General features: G+C 37.6%; 1 protein-coding gene across 1 annotated transcript in view; it reads right to left on the minus strand.

Annotated features, from left to right (window-relative positions):
* The window catches only part of GTF2F2 (general transcription factor IIF subunit 2), a 147,737-nt gene that overhangs the window by 110,911 nt on the left and 16,293 nt on the right, over positions 1 to 20,533 (minus strand). The window contains exons 2-4 of the mRNA XM_008537777.2: positions 19,655 to 19,728; positions 8,256 to 8,274; positions 6,920 to 7,064 (exon numbers count right to left, since the gene is read on the minus strand). Coding sequence (XP_008535999.1) covers positions 6,920 to 7,064; positions 8,256 to 8,274; positions 19,655 to 19,728 — 238 coding nt within the window. The remainder of the gene's footprint in view (positions 1 to 6,919; positions 7,065 to 8,255; positions 8,275 to 19,654; positions 19,729 to 20,533) is intronic.

The following is a 20,533-nucleotide window of genomic DNA, read 5'->3' on the forward strand; positions in this document are numbered from 1 at the left end:
TCCTTTAATATTCCATGACGTGAAATGGAAAGCACACATAAAGCACTTCTGCTGGATACCAACACAGAACACCCGTCTCAAAGAAAAGCATCTGTGTGACTGATTGAGTTGGGAGATCATCTTTACCTGGAAGAACGATTGAGGCAAGCTACGGTTATTCCAACCAGATATCTTAAAGAAATTTTCTCAAAAATAAATGCAATAAGCCCATCCTTTCAAAGAAACAACTGACAGCATTTGTTATCATTAATAAAATTCAACCTTTGAAGTGAAAATCAGAAGTTTTGAAAAACTTGTATCCACCACCATAAGCTTGACAGCTCTCCAATACTTAGACTTTCTGATTAAATCAGTGATGTTAACAAATGCAAACTTTTGATACTGTATAAGGAAACATGTCAAGACGTGGTAGAACTGCATGACTCAGTGAACCAATATTCTCCAAATGATGGACGCATGATATTACAAAATCATGAATAGGTAAAAGATCCATTCAAAGTACAAGATAAAACCAGTGGATTCCAATGTAACAGGGCACAAAAAGTTCACTGATAGAGTTTCAGATTCTGTATCACAACAAACCTTTAAGAAACTAACATTTGTAGAGTTCTCGTCTAATACTGAGAGATTATCCACAGTTATCTGAAAATGCTATTAATTATTTCTTTTTCTTACTACATATTTGTAAGAGGTCAGATTTACTACAGATACTTCAACCAAAACAACATATCACTATAGACTGAATGCAGAAATGGATACGTGAATTCAGCTTATCTTTTAAGCCAGACATTTATGAGATTTGCAAAATGCTACTCTTCCCAGTAATTTATTTTGGAAAACAGGGCTTGGGAGTCTTTTTTCATAAGAATGTTATTTATGTTAACATGTAATATACAAACAGGCCCTGAGACCAAAAAGTTCCAGAACCACTGCACTAAAGTGATACAAAATAATTACAATTATGATAGATGAAGCTAAAGAAAATCTCAGAGAGTCTCATTGTATGGCAACTAGTAATATGCATATGGTGATAATTTAGGCAACAGAGTGTAATTCATGTTTAAAAGCAGTGATAAGAAAAAAAATTCAACCAAGAAAAAACAGCTGTAGTTTGAATGCCAACAAGCATATCTATATCTATATCTATCTATCTATCTATCTATCTATCTATCTATATATATAAAGCTTAATTTAAAGCTCTGAAAATTATATAACGGATATCTTATTCTCAACAAAGGGGGGAAATGGACCAAGTTAATGTTTCCCATAAACACTCAAAAATTCAACTTAAAAATGAAAACATTCCCTTTATCTATGCTTCATTTACCACACTGGTAGGACAGTCCATACAAGGCAGATTATAAATTCTACAATATCAGTTCAGTTTGCAAAGTGACTGACACTACAGCATCTTCAAAGAGCATTCCCATGGATATACATCTTTCTTCAAATACAAACTAATACATTCTAAGACATACGTGTGTTGGTATATGTTACCAAATTCAAGCTTGAAAGGAAATAGGGCAGGCAACAACCAAATAAATTCTCACATACTTTCAATTGCCTCCACTGCCATATTACCCAGGGAATATGTCTTATCATAACGCATACAGTGGTTAACCAAGTGTCACAGCACAGTGCTAAACTTCTCTGATTAGCAAAGAGAAAGTAAAAGAATCACCTGTGCCAGAATACAAGTATGACGAGCAAGAAACAAAATGGGGAACAAAGGAACTTAATGTTCAATTTTGAACCTAAAGTGTCTTAAGGAAAAGACTGTTAACTCTGAAGGAAAAAAATCCATCCTTTTGTTAATGACAAGCCATCTCACTTAAAAACCATTCTAAAAAGTATCTTTAGAGTCCTTACTGCCATATGAGTCGAGACGAAGGAAGAATCAATAAAGGTTAGAACAGTAAAGGGAAAGGTGGTCATGACTGTAAAAGGCAAACAGATAGCTGGCAGAGGAAAACCAGAACAGCAGAGGCAGGTGCCAGGAAGCCATTGTAAGAGATAAGGGATTCCAACAGACTGAATTAGAAGAAGGTGGAGAGGAGAGGGAAGTTTTCAGAGGACCACTTTGGATTAAGCAGTATCAAGAAATATACGAGTGTGATTTCTACTATAGAAATGACCAAATGAGGCAACTGATGACTGTGAGAGTGAGGCTAAGAATTATTATAGCCAAGAGAACAGAAGAATGATGTATCACTGACAGAAATATGGATATATGCAAATAAAGGAATGGAGAAATCAACATGATTTTATATCTTCTGAGTTTCTGGTGATAAGAAATCCAAGCGCACTGTTTGTTAAGACAACTAAAGATGGAACTGGACATAAGATGAGTGACTAGACCTTTGTCACTGATACCAGCCTGGTCCAGGTATCTGCCATCTCTCCCCTGGATTACTGAAATAGCCTTCAGCTTCCGCACTAGCCCTCAGGATCTCTCCTCAACCTCCCAGCCAGAGTGAGCCTTAAAATGTAACTGAGATCAAATCATCACTCTGCTCAACACCTTCCAGTGGCTCCCCTTTCACTCAGAGGAAAATCCAAAATCCTTACAATGGTTTACAAATCCCTTCATGATCTGCCACCACCAATCTCCTTCCTCTTCGGCCTAAGAGCCTACCACTCTTCCCCTCTGCCCATCTATTCCACCTACACTGACCTCCTTGCTACTCCTGGAACTTGCCTCACTTACTCCCCACTTTAGGGTGAATGTGTTCCCTCTGCCTTGAAAACTCCTAGTTGGCTAACTAACTCCACATGGCTAACTCTTCTGAAGGAGTTCAAGACTTTGTTTAAATTCCATCTTCTCAACGGCCCACGCTCACCACACTAATTAAGGCCCACATTGACCACACTATTTAAAAGTGCAAGCCCCACCCTCAACCTAGTACTCCGCATCCCACTGACTGCTTTTTTCTCAGAGAACTTACCACCTTCTAAACTGTGATAGGATTTACTTGTTATATTTATTACTTGTTGCCGTTTCCTCTTAATAAAATGTAAGCACCATTAAGGCTGAGATTTTGCTCACTAAAGTATCCCAAGCCTAAATAAAGGAGGGCCTGAAAAAAGTAGACACAAGTATCAATTTGTGGAACTGCTACAGAGGGGTCAAAGATAACGAAAACCTAGAGCAAAAAAGTCACTGAGTTACCATCAGCTCTAACCCTGCCCATTTCTTTCAATATTTTCTAACTCAGTGATGGTTTTACCATTCATCCAGATGCTCAAGCCAAAAAAAGGATTAGAAACCATTCTAGATTTCTCACTCATCCAATTTCCCCACACTCAATTCATCACCAAAAGCTGTCAAAATTACCTCTATCTCTAGAACAGGATCCCTCTTTTCCATTCCCATTGCACTAGTTCAAACTTTTTCATTTCTAGACAAGACTATGAAGTCCACAAATGAGCTTTGTTGCTTTGATCTAACCAGGACTATTTAATGGATTTTAGATAGATATAACAGAGATGACAGGTAGGAGAAAGCAAAGTGAAGAATAGGATACTTGAAGGTGAGAAAAATGAAGTTTATCTTCACTTTCTTTCCTCCTATTTAATGTATCCTATTCATATACTTCAAGGTCCAGCGCAAATATTATATCCACTTTTGAAGCCTTTCACAGTTCTTAAAGTACACACCTTTTTTTCCTCTTTGTACATAGCACCATTAGAGCACTTTCTGTAATAATTATTTTTTCACATACCAATTGCCCAATTGGACAGGACTCTACTCTTATTCCAGCACAGGGCCTAGCCTCAAAAATATCTGTTGAACAGATGAATGAACAACTTTTAGTCTAGAATTGGCAATTATAAAGAAGAAAACCTAAGCTTCAACAAAGGTAGGGGTGCAAAGGACAAAAGAAATAGTAGTTATCTAATTAACAACAAAGAGTCGATAAAAATACTAAACTGAAGACCCAAAGGGGAAAAAAATAAAGGTTAAACATATGAGGCATTTCTGCCTAAATAAGGGTAGAGATACGGGTACTAGCTAATATAGATTCCCATGAAAATATTTAATAGAGAAATAGATTATTTAGAATTTCACAGAGAAATGTGGAGGCGGAAGGGCTAATCCAAAATAGCTCTTAAAAATAAAATACGTTCTCTCAGATAGGAACACTCAACCAGAAACAAATTAACTGTGTTCCTAAACCACTCATGAAATGGAGATTATTTTAATTAAGGTGAAAGCATTGTAAAATGTATCTGTTCCCTCTAATCTCATCTCCCCCAAAGATACTCAAATACGTAGAATTTAATCATTACAATAAACAGCTCAAAAGGAGTCTCTCAAAAACCAGCAAAAGTATGTTAACAGAAGGAATGAAGTTATTAAAATTAAACTCCGTACACTCAACTGAAGTTTTAATTTTTCTTATAAAATTCTAAGTTTTACAGACCTGTACACTATTAAAAAGAAATGAAGTGCCTAGAAAAGCAATTTTTTATAAACAGGTACAGTTCTGTGCTTGAGGGAAAACATAAAAATATTCAAGATATTGCCTGCCTTGTGTACATTTCAATGTAAAATAAACAGTTTAACCACTGTAAAATGGCTCAGTTACTTATTATTTGGCAGGTTCACAACCAAGCAAGGTAACACTAGAGCGGTGACTCTGGAGCTTTTTTGGGTCACAGACCCCAATGAAACCTATGGTCCTGTCCTATAGAAAAACATGCTGATATACATATATATCCACATTTTAAATATGTCATGGCAGTCACAGAGCCCCTGCTATTTATGACTTCCCAGAGATCCAAGAAACCCAGTTGTAGAACTGATACTAATGAGTAGAAATAGCAAATGATGTAAGGCTCCTCAGAAAAGGAAATAAACTGTTAATGACAACTCTGGAGCTTTTTTCTCAGTCATCGAGGTAATCAAAACACTAAACATAAAAATCTCCATTGGCTGAATTTTATCAAGTGATATATACCCAGATAGAGCTACGTACATGCCTTAAAACTGAAGCCTAAAGTGTTTAAAAATAAGATCTAATATTAATAATAGTAATAACAGCTAGGAGATATTGAGCATTCAGTATGTACCAAGCATTGTTCTGTTTTAAATATATTCCTATTTATGTATAAACATAAACAATTATCCCCCATTTCACAAATAAGGAAATTAAAGCACAGCAAGGCTCAAAGAGAGTCAAGGAGCACTGACATGAAACAGAAATGATTAATGAGGTTAAGAAGCTAAATATTCCCTTATAGTGTACACAATCTCACAGCAACTTAGACCTGCATTTGTATTATCATAGTTCTACAAAGCAAGAACATATTGTCCAAATTCCAGAAAAAGGATGACAATCTTGATCTTTTCCATATCCCTGCCGAGATCATCCTTATAATACCATATTCACTTCGGAGAACACTGTAACCAGAAATGCGAATACAAGATGTTCAAGAAGAGCACAACACTAAAGGATTTACAAGATTAAAAATGGAAGATTAATTTGGAGAATAACAAACCTCAGCTTTCTAAATCACTGTCTTTTGTATAAGTACCAGCAAATAAATCACACTTTGGAAAAATCAGCAACTTAGTAAGAGAGAAAATCTGAAATAGGGTACCTTTTTCTACAAAGATATTCAAGTTTCCCTACCTAAAAACTTTTTCAAGCCTCTGCCTCCTTTTTACCATCTTGATGCCATGCCTCTTCCACTCCAGGGACAACCACAACAGTAGAGAAAACCTCATGGGTTCAATAGGTCTTATTAAATGCCATGAATGGCAAGACAAATCTCGGATTCCTTGTACGTGCCTACGCTATGCCCTGCACAATGCAGCATACAATCAACACGTGCTGAACAGCTCCATCTTCTCCAGGAGGAGATGCACGTGTTTAACATTTTCTACCTCCCACAATACTACACTACAAACTACTATAGCAGCAGAATAATGCAATAAAACAACTCTTTTACCTTAAACTACATGAAAGAAAAGTTACAATTTACCATTTTGTTAGATTCTATATTCAAGGGGGAAAAAATAAAGACTAACTTTTTTAAAAGATCAGTTTATGCAACTATTGGTAACCCAAGACACCACAAAAATTTATATGAACATATTCTGTTTTTTAAAACAATGACATTTTTAACATTCTATAATTTCTTACAGCTTTCTTTGTAAAGTTTAATGAAGATATAACAAAATCCCGGATCTTTTTCTTTTATACAACCAATAAACTTTTTGAATTAGACATGAAAAATTAGCTCCATTACAATGAGTTGGCCTGCTGCTTTAATAGTAATAGTCTAAATTCAGTGATGGCTAAAATCAAGAAACAATGAAAATAAACATAAACATATATGCCAGAAAAAAGCTCCCTCCGTATTGAATTCACAAACTGAAACACTTGCTCCCGATTTACTGAACTGTTAAAATATCTGTTAGCAAATACACAAAATTTACAATACTGATTAAAATAATTAATCTCTATGCCTTAAAAAGGCCCTCTTAGTATAGAAAGCATACAGGAGCAAAAATTCAGACTAAAATATTCCCTAATATTAAGCAATATTTTTTAAAACACAACTTATAGTTGCTGAATATCAATTTACCAAAACATGGAAGTATGACCTTATCTTGGCAAAGCTTAGGATACTGTTTCTTCAACATCCTAAAAGACAGCTTGATGCACCACACTGTTCCATCTGCTTTGTTCTATTTCTTCATGCCCCAAATGGAAACTAGACCCTTTGAGTAACAGCCAAAATTTCATCAATCGCAGGAAAGTACTTAGAGCAGAGAAGTAGTATGATATGAATAGCAGAGGTAGACAGAACAGTAGGTGAAACAGTCTTGCTAATGACCTTAGAGTGTATGTCAAGATAGAAAATCTATACGTGTACAGGAATCACCTGAAATAATACTATTCCCACTTACCTGATGAGCTCTCAGTAAATACAGTTAATGTCTGTCCTCCAACACTTTGTAAGACAAATGGATGTTCTCTAGGAGCACTGACTGAAGCTGGTTTTCCGCCAATATCATGAATATTTGCAAGATCCTCATTCAAAGTAAATGACACCTAACAGACAGACACATTAACCAGAGCTTATTACAACAGAGTTTTGTATTCAAAGCATCTGTAAAAAAATTCTGATTATAAATCAAATACTTTTTAAAAATGTGAATCTTTTCTAGTCACTTTATTAACATTTTTCTAAAACTTTATCAAAAAATCCTTAATACTTAGTCATAAAAAGAGAATCTATTCCCATCTGTGAGAATAATGGGGTAAATCTACCATTATAGACAGCTTTCAAATGTTCTTTGGTCTGACGAAATTCTATTTCCAAAATAGGAATAAAATTTATTTTCCGAAGGTTTTGAGGTCACAGGATCGTCTCTTATTATATTTAGATCCTTAAATATAAATGTATGTCCTTAAATACATACATTATATATATATATATATATATATATATATATATATCTCCTAGCAAAGTATCTGGCACATAGAAGGAAAACAGTATTTGCTGAATGAGTGAACATTTCAAGAGTATTAAGAAAGCAATTATACTTAAAGAGGGGAGACGTGAGCTATTTACTAAGAAAGCTTAACCACTCCTATAAACAGAGAATACATTTCTTTATTAGGTCTTAATGACTACTGTTTGCGTTCATGGTGCTATTTTATTTTTGAATATTTTAACAAATACAACTAAATATTTACAAAGATAACTCAATATTGAAGTTTAGAATAAAAAGACATAGTAGGTGTTCTTTCAAAATGATTTTTACTATATAACAGATCTCCCCCAAAAGAACATCAAATTTTACATCAAAGGGATTTACAAAATATTGATCTCCCAACCACATGGGAAGATTAAGTAGTTATTAAGTCTCTCTCTACTATGTGATAGGTACCACAAATTAAGCCCTGGATCAAAATCTAAAACCCTCAAAAATCCAAATCAAATGCCTTTTGCCACACTGAAATAATGTTAAAGTTAGTAGTGAAACAATACTAAGTTTCATAGGACCGAGAGAGGGGATATTTTAGGTCAACGTAGGAAAATGCTAAGAATGAACAACTAGAAAGGAGTCCATTCATTCAGACATGAGAGGCATTTATACTACTATGTGTTCCTGACCACCAGCCACTAGTTTGATGTGGAGTCTTTCAGAATGCAAACACCACCCTCTCTTTACTATTGGTAATGCCTAGTGAAATAATCTCATATTTTAAATAAAATTTTCATAGAAATAATCTTACCTCAGTCCTTCCTTGATTCCTAAAAAAGAAAAAAGGAAAATTTTAAATTATCTAGATTTCATGTTTTTTCAAATGTAAGCCAAACACTGAAAGAAATAAAACTACCTCATATTTACATAAAATATTACATTTAGAGAGATTAACTAATATTTACCCTTGGCTCTCTTCAACTATTCTATTTGTAATCCTATAGAAAAAAAAGTCACATTAATCCCATTTGAGTATTTTAGATATTATGAGTTTGTGTCACTTAACACTATTACAACCTGTTCTAATATTTTATCCAAATAATGATCTTGTTACAATTCTTATCTGTATTTCTGAGCATTTTTAGCATTCAGCAGCATGTGAATGCATATTTAATACCAGATATATCGTATTTCAGCAAATTTTACTATATTGTCTAGCTGAATATGTTTCATTTACCTAACAAAATCTTAAAGATCAAAAATTATTAAATAACATTTTAAAGTTATATGCAATTTTTCTCCACTATAAAAACAATAAATGCCTATATGTAAACATTAGAAAAAACATTAATTATCAATACAAACAAGCCAAAAGAAGTTTTAAAATAGCCAGAATTCCACTGTTACACGTGGAACAGTATATATCCTTCCAGACTATTTTCTAGATACAGTCATGTGTCACTTAACAACAGGGATACATGCTGCAAATTGCATCATTAGGGGATTTCATCATCGTGTGGACATCATCATGTGCACATCAAGAGTGTATATGGGGCCGGCCCCGTGGCTGAGAGGTTAAGCTCGCATGCTCCGCTTCGGCGGCCCAGGTTTTCGCCAGTTTGGATCCTGGGCGTGGACACGGCACCGCTCATCAGGCTGTGCTAAGGCAGCGTCCCATACAGCACAACCAGTAGGACCTACAACTAGAGTATACATCTATGTACTGGGGGGCTTTGGGGAAAAGCAGCAAAAAAAAAAAAGAGAGAGAAGATTGGCAACAGATGTTAGCACAGGTGCCAATCTTTACAAAAAAATAAAAATAAATAAAAATTTTTTGAAAAGGAGTGTATAGCCTACTACACACCCAGGCTACATGGTACTAATTCTACGGGACCACCATCATTGTGGTCCATATGTGGTCCATCATTGACCAAAACATTGTTATGTGGTGTGTCACTGTTATTTGAATTACATATTTTTTAATGTTTTTTTTACAAACATGGAATCAATGTATACTCTATAAAATAGGCTAATTTTAAAAAACATACATGAAATACCTACTATATGCAAAGTACTGAACGTAAGGTCCTGTCCCCATTCAGCAGAAGGTATAAAAGCTACACTTGTAAGTATAAAAGGAGAGAAATTTCAATGTTTAAGAGAGCCATAATATGCCAGGATCAGATAGGAGGACACCACTTCTGCCATTTTAAGAGTTAAGGAATGGCTCGACAAAAGAGGCAGCTCTGAGCTAAGTCTTGAAGGGTACTGGGATTTCAACAGGCTGAGATGAGAACATAGTATTAGAAATAAACAGCCGAGCAAAGCCACCGAAGAGTCTGATCATGAAAAAGTGATCAGATTCGGCTGGAAGGGAGAGTGCAAAATAAGGAACAGTGGGAGATAAACTATACAGGAGAACTGGGGCTAGACCAAGGAAGATTTTAAATATCACAAGACAGAGCACAGACTTCATTCTTTAGGCAATGGAGAGCCACAGGTACTGTTTGAACAAAAGAATAACAAGTACAAAGATATGCTCCAAGAAACTTGGACCAGAAAATATAGAGAGAATGGATATGAAGACTAGTTAAAAAATTACGGTTTCTCCATAACACCACACTGAGTTCCACTCTGCCTTCATTCAGTCACTTAATCACTCATTCTGTCATTGTCTACTACATATCCACTAGGCACGGTGCTAAGTGCATGATATAGTATGAGTATAGGTCATTGACAGCAAGAAGGTCTTAGTTTAATGAAAAAAGACAGATCCTATCCATGAACAACTATAAACAGGATAATAACTTTATGACAGAAGTACAACACACTGTCATGGAAACACAGATGAGAAAGCTAGGAAAAGATGAACTGAGTGAGGTCCCTTCCCTATCACTCCTGAATGTGGACTCCAGAGACACTGAATTTAGCCACCTTTAAGACCAAGGTGCTGTCAGCAAAGCACAGGGCAAAGATGCAGGAGGCACTTGGGTAATGTTTACTGAATTGAATTGGGACTAATGGAAAAACCCACATAAAAGTAATGAAGGCTTGAATCAGGCAGTGATAGAACGCAAGGAGGAGTGTATGACAGGGCATTTAAACTGTCAGAACTGATAGAAGAGGAAATGACTGGAAGTGGGCAGCAAGGGAAAAACGATGGATTAAAGATCACACTGACATTTCCAGTCTAGGTGACTAGAAAATCACCCAGATGCAATTAGGGAACACAGGCGGGGAGGACAACTTCATTTTCATATACATAATTATAATGGCATCATAGCTGGAAGGATGAGATTAATGAGCTCTGAATTAATTTTCTAGAAAAATAATTAATCCTTGAAGACAAAACTTATTTTAAAGGGATTACACGTTTTTGTTTTGCTTTTTTTTACTGAGGTAACACTGGTTTATAATATTATATAAATTTCAGGTGTAGATGACTGTATTTCAAGTTCTGTGTAGACTACATCACGTTCACCACCCAAAGACTAATTACCGTACATCGCCGTACACACGTGCCCTGTCACCTCTTTAGCCCTCCTCCCTCCCCCTTCTCCTCTGGTAACCACCAACCTAACCTCTGTATCTATGTGTTTGCTTGTTGTTGTTGTTGTTGTTTTTATCTTCCACTTATGAGTGAGATCATACAGTATTTGACTTTCTCCATTGAAAAGGGATTCCACACTCTTTTGTATTGGTGTGTGAATGTATGAAGTATGCATGACCTTTTATTGTTCTATGTTACAACTAAAATACACCCTTTCCATGATGAACTGTGGTTAAAATTATAAACATCAACTATTGTAAAAGACAGTAATATCTTCAGAAATGCATGAAGTAAACACCTGGCCTATCCTTTCACTGAATGCCTCACAATGCTGTGCAGTTTCTCCTTCATTGCTCTGAGCCTATTTCTCAATATCACACAACTACTTCTTTAGACTCCAGTCTTGTTCCTCTTGCCTTTAAAAAAAAACAAAAACAAAAAACCTAATCATTTGTCCTTCCTTTTTCTTACATTTCTTAAAACACTTCTTAGATTTGACACCAGTGGGGCCAGACTTCACTAATCACTGACAGTCAATAAAGCACCACCTTTTCCAGGGTAAGAAAATCAACCAAACAATACCAAGTCTTTAACTGCTCTCCAGGGTTTTTTGTTGTTTTTGTTTTGTTTTGTTTTAATTCCTATTCAAAAGTCCCCTCCCTAAACAATTCAGTTCAAAAACCATTAGGTGAGGCCAAGCAATCTAAGAAACTGCAGAGTGGGTTGAGAATGGTGGTCACAGCCCAAGTCGGGTGGAGAAGTGCCTGGGGTGGAGGGTGCAGCCTGGGGCAAGGTGTCAAGAGCCCAGTGAGATAAGGAGGGCATCCCCATAAAGGAATGGCTCAACAAGAAGTGTGTCAGAGCCTAGTGGGGTAAGGGGCATCCACATGGAGAAGTAAGGAGGCAGAACGAAGCCTCAGAACAGGGATGGAAGCCTGAACAGGCTGAGGAGAGTGTCCCTGTGGAGGACAGCAAAGGTAGCAGCCTAAGGAGGGGTGCTAGAGCCCAAGCGGGGTGAGGAGGGCATTCACATGTGGGGGGGAGGGGGGATTCTGAACAAATAAGTGAATATATTAAGAATCAGGTTTCTCACCTTCAGAAAACAGGTACAAATATGAAAAGGGAGAAAACTGCAACACACCCTGTGGCGTTGAACTGGAATTGGATATTGGTGTAAATTCATGATTTTCAATGTATGCAGATATAGAAATAAACATAGATGTAAAGGTGTGTGTGTGCATACATTCCCTAGTTCTACCCCAAGAGGCCCTGGGAGCAGCAGTGACCACTTGTGGTATCCAGATCTTAGTTTCTAAATACCGTTCTCCTCTAGAAGGAACCGCCACTCCTTGGAGAAATGACTGACTCCAGGGCTTAGACAGAAATGTACAAGATGAGTCTAAAACATCTTTCTAAGCCAAAACATAAGCACTCAAAGAATGATGAGGACACGTCAAAATGACACAGGACTTACACTATTGAACTATACACTTAAAAATGGTTAAGATGGTAAATTTTATATGTGTTTTTTACCACAATAAAGGGAAAAAAGGGAGCTTCCACTGGCTAAATTTTGGGTAATTTGAACATTAGAATAAACGATGATGGTAACAAATTGTGATCCACCGAATAAAACTGGAATCCATGTGTTCATATTAACATCGATAAATAAAGCGGAAACTTTGATGAGGAATGGAGTGTTTATACAGTCTCAAAGTACAACGCCACAGAATACTTAACAATTAGGAGAAAAGAGTGAATTTACAGTGAAAAAGCTTAGAAGACACTCCTTACTCAAGTGATCAAAGTTACCCCTACCAGCAATGGGACAAAATGAAAACATGGAAACCTTGCTAGAACACAGTGAAACTCAGCTTCACCTTTGTGATATTCTTGCCAAAGATGCATAACCCAAATCTAATCATGAAGAAACATCTGACAAACCCAAATTTTATAAAATAACTGCCTGGTAAACATCAAGAGCATTGATGTTTATATAGTATACAAGTCAACAAAGACTTGTTCTAGATTTAAGGAAAGTGGGACCAGCCCCATGGCCCAGTGGCTAAGTTTGCACGCTCTGCCTTCAGCAGCCCAGGGTGTACCAGTTGGGATCCTGGGCACAGACCTACGCACAGCTCATCAAGCCATGCTGTGGCGGCATGCCACATGGAAGAACTAGAATGACTTGCCACTAGGATATACAACTATGCACTGGGGCTTTGAGGAAGGGGAAAACAAAAGAGGAAAACTGGCAACAGATGTTAGCTCAGGGCCAAACTTTCTCACCAAAAAAAAGAAAACTAAAGAGACCTGACAACAGAACACAAAGCAAGATTGCAAGATTGTAGATGGGATCTTTTTGCTATAAATGTTATTGAGACAACTGGCAAACCTTGAATGAAGTCTAAGGATTACACAGTGGTATTATTTGATGTTAATTTACTGATTTAGAGGAGTGTACTGTGATTATGCAGGAGAACGTCTTTGTTTGTTCTTTGTGCAGTTCTTCCAATTTTTCTGTAGCTTGAGATTGTTTTAAAATAAAAGTATTAAATAAATTTAAAATGTGCCCAGTTCACTTACTTAATCCCTTACTAAGGAATTTGGGAATATTACTAATTTTTCTCTATCACAAACAATGCTGAAATGAGTATCCTTGTACATCAATCTTTGCATCACTAACATAGGCTAAGATCCTAGAAATTGATGAAACTGCTGGGTCAAAGGCATGAACATTTTATTATTAACTTACTATTAACTTTATTAACTTTATTATTAACTTTCCCAGCCTTCTCTCTATCCCAGTCCTACCCTGCTGGATGAGTTTGTCATCCAAACAGTTCTGAACACCCGTGTGTGCGTGCGTTTATATTATGTATATATGTAAATGTGTATATATACACATATGTATGTTGCCAGACTGCCCTTCAGAAAGTTGGTACCAATTTAAACTCTTATCAACAGTCTAATAATGTTTTAAACTTATTAATTTTATAACAGAAAAATTATATCTCACTGATTTTTTGTTTGCATAGTTTTTATTAGTGGGCCCCATATGAACTTAAATGTCAAATGTGTTTAGAAATAACACTAAAAATTAAGAGTTACTAGGGGCCGGCCTGGTGGCGCAGCGGTTAAGTTCGCACGTTCCCCTTCTCGGCGACCCAGGGTTTGCCGGTTCAGATCCCGGGTGCGGACATGGCACCACTTGGCACACCATGCCGTGGTAGGCGTCCCACATATAAAGCAGAGGAAGATGGGCACGATGTTAGCTCTGGGCCAGGCTTCCTCAGCAAGAAGAGGAGGACTGGCAGTAGTTAGCTCAGGGCTAATCTTCCTCAAAAAGAAAAAAAAAATTAAGAGTCACTAAGAGAAGCCACATTAGTTCGGACTGCATGACTGTGAGTAAAATACAACATATATCAAGCCGAAAACTGAAGTTTTCTGAGGCAGGATGGTGATGCAGAAAGGTCAGTTTTAAAATTAAACTAAGTCAAAACTATAAACTAACTGAAATGTGGTACACATTAGATGTCCAAAGATACAAAAATAATCCAAGTACAATGGTTTAGTAACATCGCATAAACTGCTTGAGAAAAATGGCCGAAATGTTACCAAATGTTAAAATATGCTGTTACTTTCATCTTACTCATAACTGGGCCCCTCTTTCTTAGGTATAAACAGAACCAAATTTGGGAAGAGCTGCATTCCCAGCTGCATGTTTTCTCCCTCCTCTCTGCCTCTCCCAGTCCTGTCTCTGCTGAAATGAACAAACACCATGTAGATCTTCCTGGCTTCTGGCTATCGCACAGCAAGCTGCTGCTGCTTGACTCTGGGAGATGTGACGGGGAGGGGAGGTGTGTACCCACACCACATCAGACACAATGCAGGGTATACAGTTTGCACCGCGTACTATGTGTGGCAAGACAGTAGGTGAATACTTCTAAGTATCTTACATGCATTTAACCTATGAGGTATTAATGCCATCTCCCTCTAACAGATAAAGAAACAGAGCGGGTAAGCAACTTACCCAAAGTCATACAGCTAGTAAGTGACAAGGTCCAGACAAAGCTCAGAGTTCACTGACTCCTGAGTCCACACTCATAATCAATATGCCACATTGCCTTTTGAAAACCTTAGTCATTTTCATTTTTTACCCAAATATACTTTTTTTCAACCACACAGATAACCCATAAACTGGTTAATCTGCCTAAGAATCAATAGTTGATTATACATCTTTTAGTCTTAAAAATATTTGAAGACAGTTTCACATGTCTGCTCTAAATCTTCTCTTAACAGCCATAGTACCTTCAAACATTCTTCACAGGACATTGGGTTTTTTTTTCAGTTTTCTCATTATCCTAGTCTCACTCCACTGAATGAACTTATTTGTCCATGTCTCTAAGTGCAGCACTAAGAAATGAACATAATGTTTGCATTGTAAGCTACCTGGCAAAGAAAAGAATAGGATTATCATCCCATTTTAATCTAAACAAAAAACATCTATTAATGGAGCCTTTTGTTTATAGCCACTTAAACTTGATGACTCATATTAGCTTGAAATCAAATAAAATCCTGATAAACTAGTCACATGCACTGCTAAGCCATTCCTCACTCATCCTACATGTGTTGAACAGTGAATTTAGTAATTCAGTAAAATGAATGAAAGCTAAGAAAATTAGTAACATAAACAAAATAGCCAGAGACTTACTTTGGAACAAGCTGTTTCCAAGCATTTCTATAGCAGTCTTAGGGTACTAATTACTATAAATCTGTTCTCATCATTAAAAGGATCTAGGTCTTCTACAAGATTGATTATGTATCATGTTAGGTAGAAAACCTGCTAGACCTACATATAAAATACACATACACATCTGTTAACATTAAGGGCAAACATATAGTTTATTGTCAAAGCCAGGACACTGTGGAGAGTGAAAGAGGGGACATTATCAATAATTGCACAGGGAAAACATGTAAAATGGGGCTGTTATAGGCAAATCTGGGGGTATGGCCACCTGAGGTATATTAGGAACAACTACGTAAACCACCTGCTTCAAACTAAGGGAGAAAAAGAGCTTGAAATTTTCTACCAAGCAAAGGGTGATAAAGAAAAGTTGCAGCACATCCATTATTGCCTATTTAGCATGCTGTCTTTAATATTTTACTTTAGAGATTAAAGCAGTATTTAGGGCTGTGGGGGACTGGCATTGGCCACCCCAATATATGTCTCTTTGGCATGAGGATTATTTGGGGCTGGTTACTTTTAATAAACTGGGACAGGGAAGGAGGCTCTGAGGAGTGGAACTTCCTTGCCCTTTGTTAGGAGACATTCACATTTTAAAGGAAATCTCCATCTGTAAAGGTGTGTTCCTCTCTGTACAGGAAGAAGGGGGGATGACTTTATCTCTAGAAACTCTTAATCAATAGGGAAGGCAAGGACTTAAATCTGCATTTGTTTATTGTGCTTGTCTGGTAACCTCCTGCAACTGACTCCCCCCACCCCCAACATCCTCCTTTGTCTTTAGCTGAATATGATATTTAAGGTGGGGGCTTCAGTCATTTTGGCGAGTTGCTCAGCTTGCCTGAGCCTCTCCCATGTATACATGTTATAAAGCTTGTTTAATTTTCTCCTGTTATTCTGTCTCATGTGAATTTAATTCGTTCTCCAGCCAGAAGAACCCAGAGAAGGTAGAGGAAATGTCTTCCTCCCCTACAGGGCTTACATAGGTTTCCCTGAACCTCAGCTCCTTTTACTCTACTTCCCATACAAGCCCCTCCTCCCCACACCAAAAGAAAGATTTTACATTCCTCAAACACGCATTTTTACACAGGTTTTCAGGAAGGCAATATTCATGGTAGGGAAAGGAGAACATTCCAGATTACAATGCATTTTAACAAAGCCTAAGATAGTTCATTTGCCTCATAAAAACCCTATGGGTTCTGGAAGGCATTCTTACCCACATTTTACAAACAAGAAAGCTAAGGCTTAGAGGGCTGAGGCCCAAGGCCAGACAACTATTAACAATCACTTACGACCAGAACCCAGGTCCCGAGCTCTAGTGTGGTCATTCTACAATAGCACATGGCTCATCACGTACATACGTTTTTCCTTCAGCCTGCCTTTCCTCAGGGACATACACTTTGAGATTTTATTTTAACGGTGGCTCTCATTTCCAGTAAAACTAATTACAAGAAATTCTGAAGTCCACAATAGAAAAAGCAGGTAATTAACCACATTACAAAGGATTCCACGTTGAAAAAGAAAAAAGGTCACCACAGATTTCAATTAAAAGTATGTGTTCCTTTTTTCTTTCAATAAAAGTATGACAACTCATCAAAAAAATGTGGTTTATCTACAACTTTCCAGGAATACGTTCATTTTATAAAGTTAAATACACAAACAAATGACAACCATTTCCATATTATCTCACTGGATTCATACAAAAGGCCTGCAAAACAGGCAACTTGAGGGATAAGGAGTCTCAACTCAAAAGATTAAGTGACCTGCCAAAGTCTCACTGATAGTGAGAGCTGGAAGTGGAACCTGCTAGAGTTTTCTTATCACTTAAAGGTCTGAATTCAAGAGTGGTTCCACTATTAAATGTGTAGTCATTTCTTAAGAAAAGAAGATATTACTTGTCCCTACCTAATTTCAGAACTGTGGATATAAAAGCATGCCTGTTTCCAATCAATATCTTGTTAAAACAAAATTGAAGAGTTAAAAGATATGTCTAGAATGAAGATAAGTAAGATAAAAAACAAAATACTTAGGGCATAAACACATGAAGGCATCAAAGTTTCTCACTTTAAAGAGAAAGTAATCATCCAAGCATACAGTGTTGCTCCTCCAAAGAACAAAATCCAGAGGGTGTTCACCAAATCCAAACTTCACAGCTGATTGGCTTTAATGAGGAAACTTTAAAATGATCTCCCCAAAAGTATAAGCTTTGCATAGAGACAGTAGGTATTTGAGGCAAAAAGAGCGCTAGGCCTTATACTTTGGGAAAGCAAGTAGGAAAAATTTAAGCCTGAAAAATGTCACGCTCTAATTTTCTAACTCCCTCATTTTTGGAACTATAACCTAAGGAAATCAAAGAATAAAATAGCTATTGCTACTAAATTTGTTATAGCAGTTTCACTTACTCAGTGTCTACTATGCCAGGTGCTGCTCTAGACCCTGGAGATTACATAGTCAACAAGACAAAACTCCTGACCTTGTGGAGCTTATGCTCTAGCGGGAGAGATGGACAATACAAACAACAAATACACAGTCTATCAACGGGCACAGTAGAAGCTGAATACATATTTATCAACTACATGAACGAATGGTGGTAAGTGCTACAGATGGAAAAAAAAGAGTAGGGAGATAGAGAGCACAGGGTGCCATTTTATATGGGGTGGTCAGGAAAGGCCTCACTGAGCCAATACTTGAACAGAGACCTAAAAGTATGGAGCAAGCCATGGGGATATCTAGCGTAAGAATGTTCCAGAGAGAAGGAACAGAGGAATAGCAACTATTAAGTCTGAGATGATTCAGAGACATCCAAGTAGGAACCTAAAGGAGGAAGTCAAATATATGAGTGTAGAGATCAGCGGAGAGACCAGGCTTGAGCTGTATCTTTATATACCACCTGGTATGTGCCCTGACACCAGGTGAGACGACCTAGAAGTCAGTCAAAAGAGACAGAAGAAAAGAACTAAAGACTATGAACCGGGGTCAAATAACAACTCAGAGACTGAGAAGATGAGAAAGAGCCAGCAATAGAGACTGAAAAGGAACAGCCAGTGAGGGAAGAGAATCAAGAGAATCGTGTCCCGGAAGTGAAGTGAAAAAAAGGGTTTGAGGACAGAAGTGATCAACTACATCAAATTCTCTTGAAGGTCAATTAAGCAGAAGGCTGCTAGCTGCCTCTTAGATTTAGGAACGTGGATGTGGCAGACTGCAAAAGACAACCACAAATTCGTTGCAGTGACTCCCACCAAGAGGTGGAGTCTATTGCTTCACCCTTGAATCTGGGCTTGGTTATGCGAGTTGCATTGGCCAATAGCATTTTGGCAAACATGATGTAAGTACTGGCTTGCAAAGTGCTTGTGTATTGGCGCTTCCCTCTCTTCTGCTACTAGGAACTCTTTCACCACCATGGCTGACATGGGCTAAGCTTTGGAGGCTTCCCTCCCTAACAAGGCCATTTCCTCAACCAGAAACTACGCTTACATGTTTACTAAGTGTTCCCTACCCTCCTCCAACACCTCTATAAAAAGATATGGTAGCACAGTGGCAAAATCCTTCTACTGAAGCACTTAACTTGGTGCATCCAGTTATACCCAACCCAAGCACACCTCCTCACAAGATGTGGAGATGATGGAGGGAAAAGGGAACTATATACTCTGCTGCTTCGCTGCCAGTAAGCTTTACCAATAAATTTGACTTTATATTCACACCTGTCACCAGAGGGGTGAAGGTGTCTGTATACATGTATACACATGACTCCTTAAAGGGTACCTAACCATCTCTTGATAAACCTTGACATGCTCGTTATTTCTCATTTTCCAGGTAAATTCTCTACCTGAAAAAGAACTGTAATTACATTCAAAAGCACTCATAAAAATTCCAAAAATCAGCTTTTTAAAATGTCAAAAGTACATAAATAACTTACTTGGCAATCCGCAGTTTCCCAACTTCACCTCTTCCAGGGGCTTTAGCCCATTGCTGTGACAAATATTTAGGAACCTAAAACAAAGTAAAACACTAATAAGTCTATGTTTTGGATGCTAAAACATCTTTTTACACAGAAAAAGATACAATGCTTCTATTTTACTTTCTGCCTGTAATAACTGGTCACTAAGTATCAAGCTCTCATTATAAGTTTTACTCTATAAAGAGTACTAAGAAATTATTTTAGCTCTCAAAGAGCTTAAAGTCAATCAAGTTGGTTATACAAAACTAACACTGGTCAAATAACTTAACAATAAGGAAGTGTTAACTTATGTTCCCAAAGTCCAATAAAAGTTCAGAGATGGGGGGGGGGTGACATCAGCATCACGGCGGAGTGAGCTCTCCGCTTAGACTCTCCTCTCTAAGATACAACAAAAAGGACATTCATATACCAACAGAGGACATTCACACAACACAAAAGACGTCTGAGAGACCCACGTAGCCATATGTCTGAAGGTGGAGGTGCTGGACCCCCTGGAGCGAGTGGAAGAAGGTAAGGGGAATCTCCTCTCCCTCCCAAACAGCAGTGACCCCAGAAACATGCGCAGCTCTGAGAGGAGAAGCAGCAGGGGCGGCCCTCTGTGGGAACACCATCACTCTCCGAGTTCCCTCATAGCCTATGGGAAAGCCCCACACAGACCTGACAAAGCTATTGCAGAGGTGTCTTCAACAAGCTAGCATCCCAGGAGAGCAGACAGTGAGTGCAGAGGGAGAACGCCTCCAGGATCATGCAGGTGAAAGAAAGCACACCTCCCCGCACCTGGCACTCCAGTTCAGCCAGTCAGCTAGAGCACCACACAGACAGAAAAGTAGCCAGCGG

Source organism: Equus przewalskii, chromosome 16, assembly GCF_037783145.1.
Source record: "Equus przewalskii isolate Varuska chromosome 16, EquPr2, whole genome shotgun sequence".
Classification (NCBI taxonomy): Eukaryota; Metazoa; Chordata; class Mammalia; order Perissodactyla; family Equidae; genus Equus; species Equus przewalskii.